This window comes from Neolamprologus brichardi, chromosome 12 (assembly GCF_056152115.1).
Source record: "Neolamprologus brichardi isolate AB-2024 chromosome 12, ASM5615211v1, whole genome shotgun sequence".
Lineage (NCBI taxonomy): Eukaryota > Metazoa > Chordata > Actinopteri > Cichliformes > Cichlidae > Neolamprologus > Neolamprologus brichardi.
Window position 1 is genome coordinate 33,272,963 of NC_142115.1, and position 13,394 is coordinate 33,286,356.

General features: G+C 38.7%; 2 protein-coding genes across 3 annotated transcripts in view; both read right to left on the reverse strand.

The window, feature by feature from the left end:
* The window catches only part of cep120 (centrosomal protein 120), a 33,587-nt gene extending 32,089 nt beyond the window's left edge, over nt 1–1,498 (reverse strand). The window contains exons 1-2 of the mRNA XM_006797678.3: nt 1,258–1,498; nt 187–343 (exon numbers count right to left, since the gene is read on the reverse strand). Of these exons, the coding sequence (XP_006797741.2) occupies nt 187–343; nt 1,258–1,306 (206 nt within the window). The 5' untranslated portion in view covers nt 1,307–1,498. The remainder of the gene's footprint in view (nt 1–186; nt 344–1,257) is intronic.
* A 1,273-nt stretch (nt 1,499–2,771) lies between these two features.
* The window catches only part of znf608 (zinc finger protein 608), a 72,685-nt gene continuing 62,062 nt past the window's right edge, over nt 2,772–13,394 (reverse strand). For both annotated transcript variants that reach the window (XM_035910727.2, XM_006797680.3), the window contains exons 6-9: nt 13,007–13,176; nt 11,321–11,468; nt 9,851–9,907; nt 2,772–6,554 (exon numbers count right to left, since the gene is read on the reverse strand). In XM_035910727.2, the coding sequence (XP_035766620.2) occupies nt 6,535–6,554; nt 9,851–9,907; nt 11,321–11,468; nt 13,007–13,176 (395 nt within the window). In that variant the 3' untranslated portion in view covers nt 2,772–6,534. The remainder of the gene's footprint in view (nt 6,555–9,850; nt 9,908–11,320; nt 11,469–13,006; nt 13,177–13,394) is intronic.

A 13,394-nucleotide genomic window follows, 5' to 3' on the forward strand; every position in this document is an offset into this window, starting at 1 on the left:
ACACTGTTATCATTTTACAAAAAAAACAGCTGAACATGAGAGGTTTTTGGACAAAGTTTGTGTTCTCCATTCTTTAAGCACCGGTTTGAGCACCGTTTAAGCACCGGCACCATTTCAAAAGTACCAGTTTGGCACCGGTATCGGATAAAACCTAAACGATACCCATCCCTACACATGATATCTAACCTGTGCTGGTGCAGCGTCCTGCGGTCAAGCTCCCAGGCCAGCTCGGTGCTGAACTGCGGTTGCTCTCGGTGCTCTACAGGATCCGTGGCCAGCTGCTCTCCGTCAAAGCTCGCCTGAACCACCAGACTGAGCCGAGGACTCTTGGGGAAGTGACGACCTAGGGATTGACACAAAGTGTTATTTTCCTAATTGTGTTTTCCGACACACTGGTTACACAGATGCTGATCAATTCTCTACTTTGTCCCACTTTCAAAAGGTTTTGATGTACACAGTAGAGAAGCACTATATAAGAATCAGTCCATTTACTTTTTACCATCTAAGTAGCTGTATTAAATGATCATGACGTCAGTATAAATCAATATGTGACTATGACTTATTCGTTAATTGAGCTGGCCATTAATGTCATGGTAAATTTGGCCTTTTAATTCGAAATAATTTAAAACTTTTGCATTCAATTCTTGTTTGTGAATGTCACTAAAGATGTATGCTGTATAACTACTCCACCTTGTAAAAAGAATAGTTTAAAGAAATCATATAAAGGCCAACAAAGGCCAAACAGGTGGACAAGAGACAGAAAGCAGTGAACTCCCACATGGGGTGTTGCACCTGGCCACCCTATCTGCTGTGTGCTGAGTCACAAATCAGAATACTAATGCATTATCTCTGAAAGCCTTAATTCATCACAACACCAACACAAAGTGATGACTTGCAAATTCAACGATGATATAGAAAGTCATAGGTGTAAGAAGCTTTCTCAGCATAAATGACATTTAACGTGACTTCTATACTGTCTCCTGTGACAGGAATAGCTGCTTCACCAGCTTAGGGCGTGTCATTCGAGCAGCAAACACTTAATGCCTCCTCAGCCTGGATTTAATTCACCGACCTGAGATCACCACCAACACTTGCAGCAGCAACAGGTTCGGCTTTTCCCCATGGGACTAACAACACCCGTTAAACGGCTGCGGTTGTGGTACCAACGAGTCAAACACGTCACGTATAAGCAAACATGGCTGGTAGCTCCAATGTAGGAGGGTTATCGGAGGATATCCAGCTCTTTAAATCGCTCACCTTCCAGAATGGACAAAACGATGAGAAGTTGGTCAGTCTTCGCAGCCATGTTGACATTTGTACAGCAAGGAAGTGAAAAAAAAGTTTTATTCAAAATGGGAAAACTCTCCTTCCCGCCGCTGCTCAGCTGAGTTTTGACGAAGATGTCAAGGTAAAGAAACGTAGTTTACATAAAGAATAACTGTACGACCGTTACAGGCAGCAAACAGCCGCTTTGTTGTCAAGCTTTGGCGCCACCCATTTTGTTTTCAAAGAGGAAGTGATGATAAAGGCGCCCGAGTTCTTAGCACCTCATGCTGGTAGGAGGTGGAACTGCAGTAAAAGTAAACCACTACTACTACTATTACTACTACTACCACTAGTACTGCTACGTCTGCTATTACTACCAGAGTTATTATAGTTTTGTGTTTTCTTAGTATTTTGTAATTTAGTTTTGATTTTTTTTTAAAATTCTAATATAACTGATTTTCATTTAGTTTCCAGTGTGGGTTTACTTATTTAAATTTACTTCCTATAGTTTGAAAATGTTAATTTTGAAAGCATTATGTTAGCACATGGAGGGAATGTGCTGAAGGTGATGTTTTGGACAGTCCTTGTTAACCACAGCCATGAATATGGTGGCCCTGAGAGGCCAAACAGACTGCAACTTAAGAAAACACCAGCAATAAAAAAAATAAAAAAAAATGCTGCAAAAGCGAAAACAGAAATAGAAAAAGAAAAAAAACAGACTTCCAAAAGCACAAGGGAAGTGTTTCTGGGGAGACAATAATCCGACGGACCAGTTGCAGGAATTTATCATTACTGCTTTCAGTTTTCCTATTTCCATTGTCGTTTTTCCTATTTCCGTTGTGTTTTGTGTGCTTTTGCAACCTTTTTTCTTATTGCTGGTGTTTTTTTTAAGTTGCAGTCCGTTTGGCCTCTCAGGGCCACCGTACATGAAGGCCTCAGGTAGGTTATGATAACAAATTTTTTTTTAACCAAATTAATATTAATGCTGAATTTAAACAAAGTTACTTTTGCAAGTTCAGAAAATCATTTCACTTATTTTTATTAAAAAAAAAATTATTTTTTTTCAAGTCTAGTTTTCATTTTAGTTTAATTTTAGTTAGTATTAATAACCTTGATTACTACTATCAAGTAAGCAAAGAGCAACACACTTAAACCGAACTTCTAAATTCAACCATGTCAAATAATCATGTATTATTTTGAATGACTGACAGATTGTTCATTAATATGAATTAACTGAAATATTTTTTTCTCGTATTATTACTATTAGTATCATCTTCTAACCGTTTTCCAACAGGACCCTATAAATCACTTGTACCTTACAGAGGACAGATGTTTGCCTGTCATATGCAAGGTGTTACACTTCATCACATAAAACAGTTTTTCACATAGTTATTTTTCAAACATTTAAAAAGCCAATGGTCAACATGCTGTTGAAACACAAATATCCTGAAGAAACAAACAAACAAACAAACAAAAAAGAAAACTTCACCGACCAAAAATGTATATAAACATCCTTTAATCATGATTGCCAAACATATGAATTAAGGCATATACAGTATAAAAAAGCAACAGCAGGTTTCATGTTTTTGTACGTTTTCAGTGTGTGAATAACTGGATATACCAGGTGGATGAATTGAACATACCAAGCAGCCTTTTAAAGACAACACTGTGTCTCCCAAAAGTTGACAGCATCTTGTAAACAGAGTTCATAGCACTATATTCAAGTAATAGAATGATCACTGATACTATGCAGGTAAGGTGTTGTGAGTGAGGCAGAGCTACTCATAGACAAGGTAGACCACTGGGATGACGTCGTCAGTCAAGGGGCCACAAGAGGTTATTTATAATAAATACAATTATACAAAAAGGAAGCCCCCTACTGTTCAGTAGGGTTATAACCCCAGTGCACACTTTCCTGGCGAGGTTATAGTCACAATTGTTTGTTTAGTACTCATTAGTTAAAACATGATTATTCTGTTAATTATATCGGGGGTCCATTTAATCTAATGGCTGTGTCTACTTTGTGATCTACAATTTTCTGTGATATTTGATCTATTTGATTCACCTTTCATATAAAGGCTATTGTCTAATTAATACTCACAAATACACATACTGCAGCACTGTGATATTGAGCTACTCATGGCTTTAGCCTAAACCAATAGTCATTAGTCAGTGCTTCCAAATATTTGGAGATCATACTGGTCATACTTGGAACTGTTTGGAGTCTGTAGCTGATATCGAAACCATTAACTGGCCCTCACTCTCGGCCATAATCCTCTTGACATGGTGGCTATTGATAATAGCTGACCATCCAGAGGCTTTTGGATCAGAGGGCTGGTGAAATAAGCCTTGGATTATTTGCTTGACTGACAACCTGAAACTATATTTGCAGAAACAGCCTATTAGAGGTCTACTGTTGGTCTTTTTTTAAGCACATATGCCAGATATAAACATTATGCCTCTGACAGTAGTTCTCCAGTGAGTTTTGAACAAATTTTGGATCATCCGTAAACATACATGCATCTACCGAACCTTATTTAAGCTGGCAGTGGTACAACACCAATGGTAAAGTCAGGCCTTTGTGTCTATCAGGGACTCTGCTGTGAGCTAGTTAACTTGTAGAAAGCATGGGAGCAAGAGCATGAGCAGGGCGAAGGATTGTGGCACTCCACATATACAGTATGTCCCCACAGTCATCACTGACAATACAAATGTGGGCATTTCAACAAAAGGATCATTCCAGTGTGCATCCACGTTTCATTATTTGAGTGCAGATTTGATCTCATTAGATATTTCTGGCAACTTTTCTATCACTGTAAATGTCATTGAAAATAAATATTGTAATCACACCAACTAGTTTTTTCCTAGAGCCCAAGAATCTTAAAATATTCTGTTTTATGCATCTAAAAACTGTTTAGCTGGTGAAGTGTTGTAATCGAAACTGAGCAGAATCTCATGCAAGTCAATGATTTAATGCACAATGTGAAAAAACAAAAGATTAACAATAAAACAGAAATCAACCCCAAGTTCACAGTCTGCATCTAGTCGTTCCATTTGATAAACAAATCGGTGCCAGTTATTGTTTTTGGTTTTTTGCCATCAACTCACTATTTTACCTGAGTGAAAATACCATGTTTCAGGCAGCCTCGAGGTTATTGTAAATAATTTCCATTAGAAAGGAAAACGTTCACTGGACTTATCCTTCACAGAGAGGTGTTTTAACAACAGAATTTATAAGCCCCAGCCCCAGCTGTTTAACTTGAGCTCATCAGATTAGACGTATCATGTCACATATCATATGATCTTTCACAGTAGATCAAACTATAACTGTTCTAATTTGCATTTTTTAGTCTATTTATAGACTTTTAGAGTAATCTGTATTTGACATGACTGCGAGCTCCAGAACTTCAGTTAGATGGACCCTGCGCATGCTTCAATAAACAATTCAGTTTTTGAAAACACGATCCCTATATTACTCATAGCCGCTGCTAAACACTGTTGCTTTCGCTGGTTTTATCAGTCTGGCTTGCTCAAACATGCAAAAACATGCATGCGATGTTGCTGTTGAATTGCAGTCTTTCTAATAGCTGCTGGAGGCTAGCTCCAAAATGAATCAATGCTCCTGCAAAAAAATTAGCTATAAAATTAGTTAATTCTGCTCTTTCATAAGAACTCTATAAGGGACGAATCTATTTTTCTGCTCAGCTTTGGATTTTGTTAAGGGGGACAGGTGTGCCAACCCAGGTAGCTGTACCTGATCACTGTCTGCTAGCCTTCACCTCTTCTCCTCTCTCAACTGTGTTTGTGCCGTTGGTGCCTTTTGAAACATTTTTAACAAAACTCTATATACATTCTACATTGTATGACCTGCTGCGCAGGACATGCTCGTGCAAAAAAAATTAAATTGTGCTTAAGTTATAGTTAGTAATTAGTGCTATGTAAATTTCTCTTATATAGCACTAATTAGCAGATATCTGTGTCTGTGCATTGCACTGTTAGAGTCTATGGATGTAACTAGCTAGCTGATAACTTAGCACCCCACTCCCTAGGCCAAATATGAACTCCAAACAGACTAACATGGTGGGAACCAAAATGGTAAAGGTGAGGCTTCAAAAGTAAAGGAAGTCACAGTGGCCATGTCCTTCTCTGATGTACAAATCTCAGATGCATGAGATGTAGATTTGCAATGCGTTCAAAAGAAATCATCTGCTACTTATACTTCACTCAACAGTGGCCTAAATATAGCACACCTGAAAAACTATCTGTACGCAAATAATGAAAGTGCATCCAGTAGGTGTGAAGATATTTCACAGACACTAACATCCCTCAGGCACACTGCCACTCATAAGAAGCACAAACTGATTGTATTCATCACGTATGAGTCTAACCAATGACATCGCCACATGTGCTGCAGACAAACTGAAGTCAGCGAGATAAACAGTGGCTCTGTTCCTGCCGGTCGTCCCCGCTCTGCCCTCTGCTCCCATACACGGCTGATGGAGATCAACATAGTGTACGATAAAGCATGTTAGTGCTCTGCCATGAATCTGTACAGAATATATACACCACTGGGTTCCTACATGGCACTGGGCAGGTCAATGTGAAGGTTTACTCTCACATAAAGACAATACAATCAACATGGTTACGCTCAAGTTACAGGTTAGTAATACAAATGTAGCGTCAGCACTATGGAGGGAGGAGGACTTCCACTTCAATAATCATAATGAGAATAATAAGGATAATAATAGACTTTTTAGCTTCCTAATGCTGTTTTTGTCCCATTTTAAAAAAAAAAACAGATCCACACTAATGTGGTAAAGTGTAAGTCATCATCAATACATTCAGTCATATCATCATCATAATACACGACAATAACTGTGCATTTCTAAAGTTAAGTACCACAGCCCTGGTTGGGCTGAGTGCACGGCGCTCTGGGATGTTTTGTTTCGTACATGCCGCCTGCTTCTGTCAAAACTCTGTAAAACCAAAAGCTCTAAAAGTCAGTGATTCTGGATTTATACAGGTAGTTCGTCCTCAAACAGGTCCTGGTCCTGCTTCCCGTCCTGCTGTTAGCTCATCAGTTCCTCTGTGATGAGTTATAAAAGTGGTTCTTCTTTTATTAGTAAGAAATGAAAGAAGTTTTTTTTTCTTGATTTTTTCTTTTTCTTTTTTGTTCTCTGCCTCTCAGCGAGGCGAAGCTTATTCAACACCATGGAATTGATGTCTGATAAATCTGCCATTCCTCATGTGAGACGTGGTCACATGGTCCTACTTCTTCCCTTCGCTGTCTGTGGAGACAGGAAAAAAAAAGGCAAACTTTACTACAATTAGGATTTATGCTAAACAGAAGTAGAGATGCATCTGTGCTGGGTGAAAACAGTCAGGCTTCCTGTTTAGATTTCACTCAGGTGACAACACAATTTCAATTGTTCAATAACAAACACTGCCTATTAACTGCTATGATTGAAATTGCAGCATTGTTGTTAGGGCTGCCACAAACATTATTTTGATAGTCGACTAGTCACCGATTATTTTTGCGATTAGTCAACTAATCAGATCATCATCCATTGGACATAAAACGTACAACTTATTGCACCAGCAGCATCTGCTGTTATATAACTATCATTAGCTTACAGCTTTAAGTGTTTAAGGTATGTGCTAACTAAAAATAAAGACAAGATGATCGTTTATTAAATTTTAATGAAATTTGGAGATTGTTCGGTGAAGTTTAATAAACTCCTTGCTATCTAAAATATAACCGGAGTATATTCTCGAGCATCTCACACTTCTGATAATCAGCTGTCTTCTTGAGGTTTATTCAGCTGTGTAAAAACTATAACTTTAATCTCAACCAAACCGATTCACTCAGGAACAAATAAAATACTAAAAAAAGCCAAACAATAACATTTTTAAGTTATCTAAGTGACTTATATATGTTTAACCTGAGTAGCGAAAGACAGCGGTGGGTTGATTTGCCGGGAGTCCGGTGTTCTCACGGACTCTAGTGAGCCTAGCCCCCGGCTAGCTATCGAGCTAGTGGGTAACAGACGTCTCCGAAAACGTCGGAGCGCTTTTGAAAATATGTGGTGTCTTGATAAACTGAGCAGATATTTGAGGTTTACACAGCTACATTCTCGCCTGAAAATATGTTAAACGTTTATTTTGTGACCCAGAAAGAATAATAAGAGTAATATTAAAACTAACTAGCTGCCGCCATTGTTGGAAACTGAGCTGTGAATTCTTGGACACAGCTTCTTCTTCTTCAGGGTTTAACGGCAGCTGGCATCCTTGTACATGCAGTGCTGCCATCTTCTGTTTCAGTCCGTTATTACACTCTTAAATCCTACTACTTATTCCTGTGTCTTTTGGGATCTTACAAAGCTTCAAACGACGCATCGACTATTAAATCAGTCGTTGACGATTTTGATAGTCGACGTAATTGTGACTAGTCGACTAATCGTGGCAGCCCTAATTGTTGTGCTTTCTGTCATGTTTTTCAAGAACCAGGGTGGACAACCTGCTTCTTAATGTGTAAACATACCATAAAACTGGCTACATCTACTTGTTGTTATCTCATGTTAATGATATCCCTAACATTGCATGAATAGCTGTTATAGTCCATGAAAATTCTTCCTCCTCTCAGAGGACACTGAATCGTGTAAACTATAAACAGGACAGATTATGATTGTTTCACTTTGTATTTTTATTCTTTAAAGCTAATAGAGTCACTATTAGTTCGTGGTTCAAAAAAAATCCTAGTTTAATCAAATTTAAATTATACCGGGCGTTGGTGCAGCCCCCTCAGTTCATCCTCTGTGTGACATTAAGATGTTTTCACTCCTGTTCATTGAAGGTGACTCTCCCGTTAAAGGTACTTATTGTAAATTCTTGTGCTTAACACCAACTTCAAACTTTTCAGAATTAACTAAAGCTTTGAAAAGAACATTAAGATTCAACTGCTACATCTTTATGACCCGCACACATATATGCTGAAGAGATATCAACTGAAGCTGAACTGGGGCTGTGCTCTACTTTCGTGTAATACCAATTTGTACCACAAGATGGCACCGTGAGTCAGTGTAACCTTGAAGCAACACCCATTTCTGTGGGAGCAGCTAAAAATAAATTAATGAGTAGCACACATCCTGAAAATATCTCAATACAGCATTTGATAAGATGCCGATACTGGCGGGAACTTTTTTTGCTAAATTCTTGAAAAGATGATTAGAAAAGACACATTTAAGCCACCCTTCTCCTGATCACTGTCCACTTACAAAAAGAAGTTTCAAACATCAGGTGGGTGGGACATATGTGCCTGAGATGACCATATTAAGGATCTCCTTGCAACAGTATATTTATATAACAGAAAGCCAGTAAAATCGAAATAGGTTCTCTTATAAGGGGCATTTTATTATTTGTTCTTTCAAGTAGTTTTTTGTAACACAACTCTTTAATACCTGAAGGAAAAACAGAGATAATTGGTACATGATCTGTAGATATCACTCCAGGAAGATTACAAATTGCTCCTGTTTTTGGATTCTACAGAGAAACGTGGATATTCTTCATTTCTCTGCAGCTGTGTGCCTCCACTGTTGCCATCACTGCTGTTAATCTCCTCTATTTCACAGCAATTTACATTTATAGACAACTGCAGTCTCTGCAGCAGTACTGTAATCATCACATTAAGCTTTTTAACTGCCTGTCAGGTTCCCTCCGGAATATTTCACAATTTTAAGCAAACATGGTGATATATGGTTTATGAAAGTATATGGAAAACACTGGAGAGAGGGTAATGATCTACTGGAGGATAATTTCAGCAACGAGGTACGAGTGTCGCACAGCCGAATAAGCAGAGAGCTGTTATTCCCAGCAGAGAAGTTTCAGATATTAGATTTATTGACCTGGCAGACGGCATGAAAATGAGACAATTGTCCAGCTCGTTTTGCTCTCAGTTTGCATTTTATGAGAGAAAATTTTAGCCAATTCATTTCATGATATGAAAACCTGGTGGATAATTTATGAGTCTGTGAGCCACAATGAGAGCAGAACAGGATATTCTGCACATAAATGATGAGTAATTTCAGCAGTAAAACAACACCCTGGCCACTTCAGTACTCTGTGTGCCAGAGCTTTAATACAAAAATGGGTCTAATTTTTATAGTATTCATATCCAAGCTAACGTAGAAAATGCTTCCATGATTTGAAGGCAATCTGCATTAAAAATCTAAGCAGCAGTTGTGCTTAATTTGTCTCCTTATTAAGGTGACATAAACCTTTCTTTTAAGAACTTGTACATGAAAATAAATAATAAAAAATGAACTAAAGCAATATATAAAGTCTAACAATAAAAACAGGCAGAAACGATAAATATATGTGCAGCATATCAGGATCTTTCAAGACAGTGAAGTAGAGACTAAAGAGCAGTATCCCAACAATGAGTCCATGCTGCTCCACCCTTTTCAATCAAAGTTGTACAAGGAAGTCTCATCAAAGATGTCTAGTCTATGTATTAAAGATTTACCCTGGTTTCCCAGGTGGAACCAGTGAAGCTTTAACATAATTTCAGTGTGTGTTTCAAACGTACCAGTTGAGGAGTGCCCTGACACCTGCTGACTGGAGACCAGCGACCTGGAGCTCAACCCTTAAAAACATAGGAATAGGAACATGAAGAGAAAGTTAGTTGTGATCAATGTTGGAGTTGTTACTCAAAAAAAGGTAATGTATTACACAGTACTTTACTTTTTTGAAACAGGTAATGAACTACATTCCTCAGCTGGTACCTGAGGAAAGTCATTTATCTAATACAACTTCTCCTTTGTGACATCACGTATGCTTTGCATGGCCTGAGATGCACTGTCAGATAATTACCAATTAACAGTATGAGAGGAATGTGTGACTTAAGTCTTTTAGAGCCTACGTCGTAGTACACTCAAGTGGCCGACACTGTTGTGTGTTGTGTGCATGCATTGCTCTGCAGTTCCACTGCCAATACACTACTTGGTGCTGAAGATTCTCTCTTTGAATTGATCCATTGTCTACAAGATGAGCCAATCACAGTTGATTACAATCTCTGTTAATGTGACATCTTGTTACATTTCTAGGGAGATGCATGTGAGGTTATGGCGTAAGTTAAAGCACGGGGATTCAGAAAGGTTTGTGGTTATGGTGCATCTATGGCATAGATTTATCACAGAAGCTTAAATCTCACTTTAGGCTATAGCCCCACACAATGATACAAATCTCTATCCTAACCACGACAAACACACAAAATATGTTTTCAGTGTTTAAGAACAAACATCAGGTTGACAACAAAGCTGAAAATCAGCAAAAGGAGTCACGTTAGCAACAGCTTTTTAGTCTGTTTCCACTTTAATATTAGCTCCTCACCCGTTTTGTGAAATTAGATAAGAAGTATTATTGATGTGTCCACTCCTGAAAACTTGCAACCACTCAACTAATTTTTGCCTCCCTGCACATGATGTGAAGTCATCTAATTGTAGCATGTGCAGGAAAAAAATGCACGTTTGATTTTTTTATTTTGAAATCCACCAATCCTGTAGGGCAGCGGTCCCCAACCCCCGGGCCTCGGACCGGTACCGGTCCGTGAGTCGTTTGGTACCGGGCCGTGAGAGTTGAGGCTCAGGTGTGAAATGTATAGTTTTCAGGGTTTTTATCGGTTTTTATCGGTTTTCAGCGTTATTTTGTTATTGTTTTTATTGTTTACTTGGTTTTCCTGGGTCTTTTCACGTGTGTTATGAATAAATCTTCTTTTTTTTTTCGGTACCAGTACTAGTTTTATTTTGTTGTATTTATCCGCGACACCTTAAAGGCCGGTCCATGAAAATATTGTCGGGCATAAACCGGTCTGTGGCGCAAAAAAGGTTGGGGACCGCTGCTGTAGGTAACTGAAGAACTTTCTTAATGCAAGTAACACCATAACTGTAATGTGATTACTATGTTACAGAAAAATGTAATGTGATTCCAGTAACATGTTACTTTGTATAGCATATCTCATTATCTAAACACTGTCTGCGTTTGTTTTGCAGATTCATACCTTGGTAGATGTCGTACTGTCCTGACATCAGATTGTAGCTCATACCCAGGTGTGTGTGATGGTGTGTGTGGAGGTGTCGGGCGAATGACACATGGTTCCTCTCTCTCTCCGTCTCTCTCTCTCCCTCAGGGGATCCCTTCTCACCAGGCTACAAACACACACACGCACGCACATACACATACAGACATACACACACACACTTACACTGTGCCTTTCACTTTTCTGTCTCCATAAGATTTTAGATGTGATCCCTATTTTGATCTATTACATTCACATCATGCCAAGAGAAGTTATTTTATATTGATAAAATCAAATCAAGAATCGTCTTGGCTAATTTTGCCAAGCTTAAGAAAAAATTGCAAAATTGTATCTCTATGATTTTTTCAGCGAACAGCAAAAAGTTTGTTTCTGCCTTCTGAAGTGACCCATGTAAGACAAGACATCCTGAAACAGTCATGCCTTTGTTAACAAGTTTGCATGGTGATAGTGTTTAAATACACACATATTCAGGCCTATAATAAGAAGCTAATGAGTAAAATCCAAGTTCAGGTTGGGAGATGTTATATATGAGATAAGCAGCCACCACTTACAGACTAGCCAAAATACCCTTACCAATCCTGGAAGAGCCTGTGGACCACAAACCATGATGTAGGAGGAGCATCTATGGGTTTTAGTGTCAGTCTGAAGTCGAAAGTTGTGCATGTTTTGTTGCGTACGTTGTGTTAGAAGCAACTTGATTCCTGCTTTTCTCCTGTTACCTGCAGGCTACTGTAACACATTTTTGGTTATTTAAGCTTTAATATATGCGCCTTAAACTTGTTAAAAAATGAGATTTGTAAGTGTGCTAATATTCAAATTATTTTATTTTTCTTTAACTGTTAAACTTCACAAAGGCTAAAACTGTCTAGGGTCCATGTACTAACCCCATGTTTGCCTACTGGTGGTGGCCAGAGGGCCCGGTGGCGCCAGTGTCCGGCAGCCTCGCCTCTGTCAGTGTGTCCCAGGGCAGCTGTGGCTACAATGTAGCTGCCATCACCAGTGTGTGAATGTGTGTGTGAATGGGTGAATGACTGAATGTAGTGTAAAGCGCTTTGGGGTCCTTAGGGACTAGAAAAGCACTATACAAATGCAGGCCATTTACCATTTACATTTACCATTTACATCTAAACACTCATTTAATGGAATAGAAATATAATCCATCACACAGTTAACTTATACAGTCAACATTTTGCCGGCTTTACTTCGTAGCTTCCAGGCTGAACTTTATTAATATAATAAGTCCAGTCTTTACGAACCAAATCATTTGCGGGACACCCACATGCAGGGCTTTTATTATATTTTTCCTCTCACTCTCTGTTGCTTTGTCAGCAAAGGAAAAACAAAACAATAACCTGATTATAAAAATAATCCTAAACCTTTCTTTGGTCATCACAATAGTTTCCTATTTAGGGGTTTATAAGGCATGTTTATGCCACGCTGATGTTATGTGATGGTCTTCATGAGTGACTGCTTTAAAATGCAGAGTGGAATCAAAGCAGTCTACCATTTTTACCCCCATCTTTATCTTTCCCTGAGGTGTTTTTCCTGTCTGAGGAAGATATCAGATCTGTGTCGTGTGAAGGAAAACAAACATCAGAAGTGTGTCGCTGTGAGCTGCAGTGTGGATGTGGCAGTAAAGCCTCTCACAGCAGGTGATTTTCCGTGATACTGATGGCTCTGCTGCTGCAGCAGCTCCATGGCTGAGGATGAGGATGAGTCGCTGCTCTGCTTGCTGCTCACCGCTCCTCCTCTGCCGGGTGGTGTCACCTCCGACTCTTCCCTGCCTGCAGTCTTACCGTACAGAGGATAATGAAAACCTATGACGACAAACACAGAAACAAAGAAACAGGCACACAGTAACTTTACATATCTATAAAAAAATACAAATTATATTACCAACTCCAAACCAGTACATTCATTTGCAATACTTAACATGATATATATAATATTTATACTTGCACTTATTAAACTTTATTATAAATCTAAATGAATTGCACTTTACATTTTTAAGAAATACACAACGTAGCTATATGAC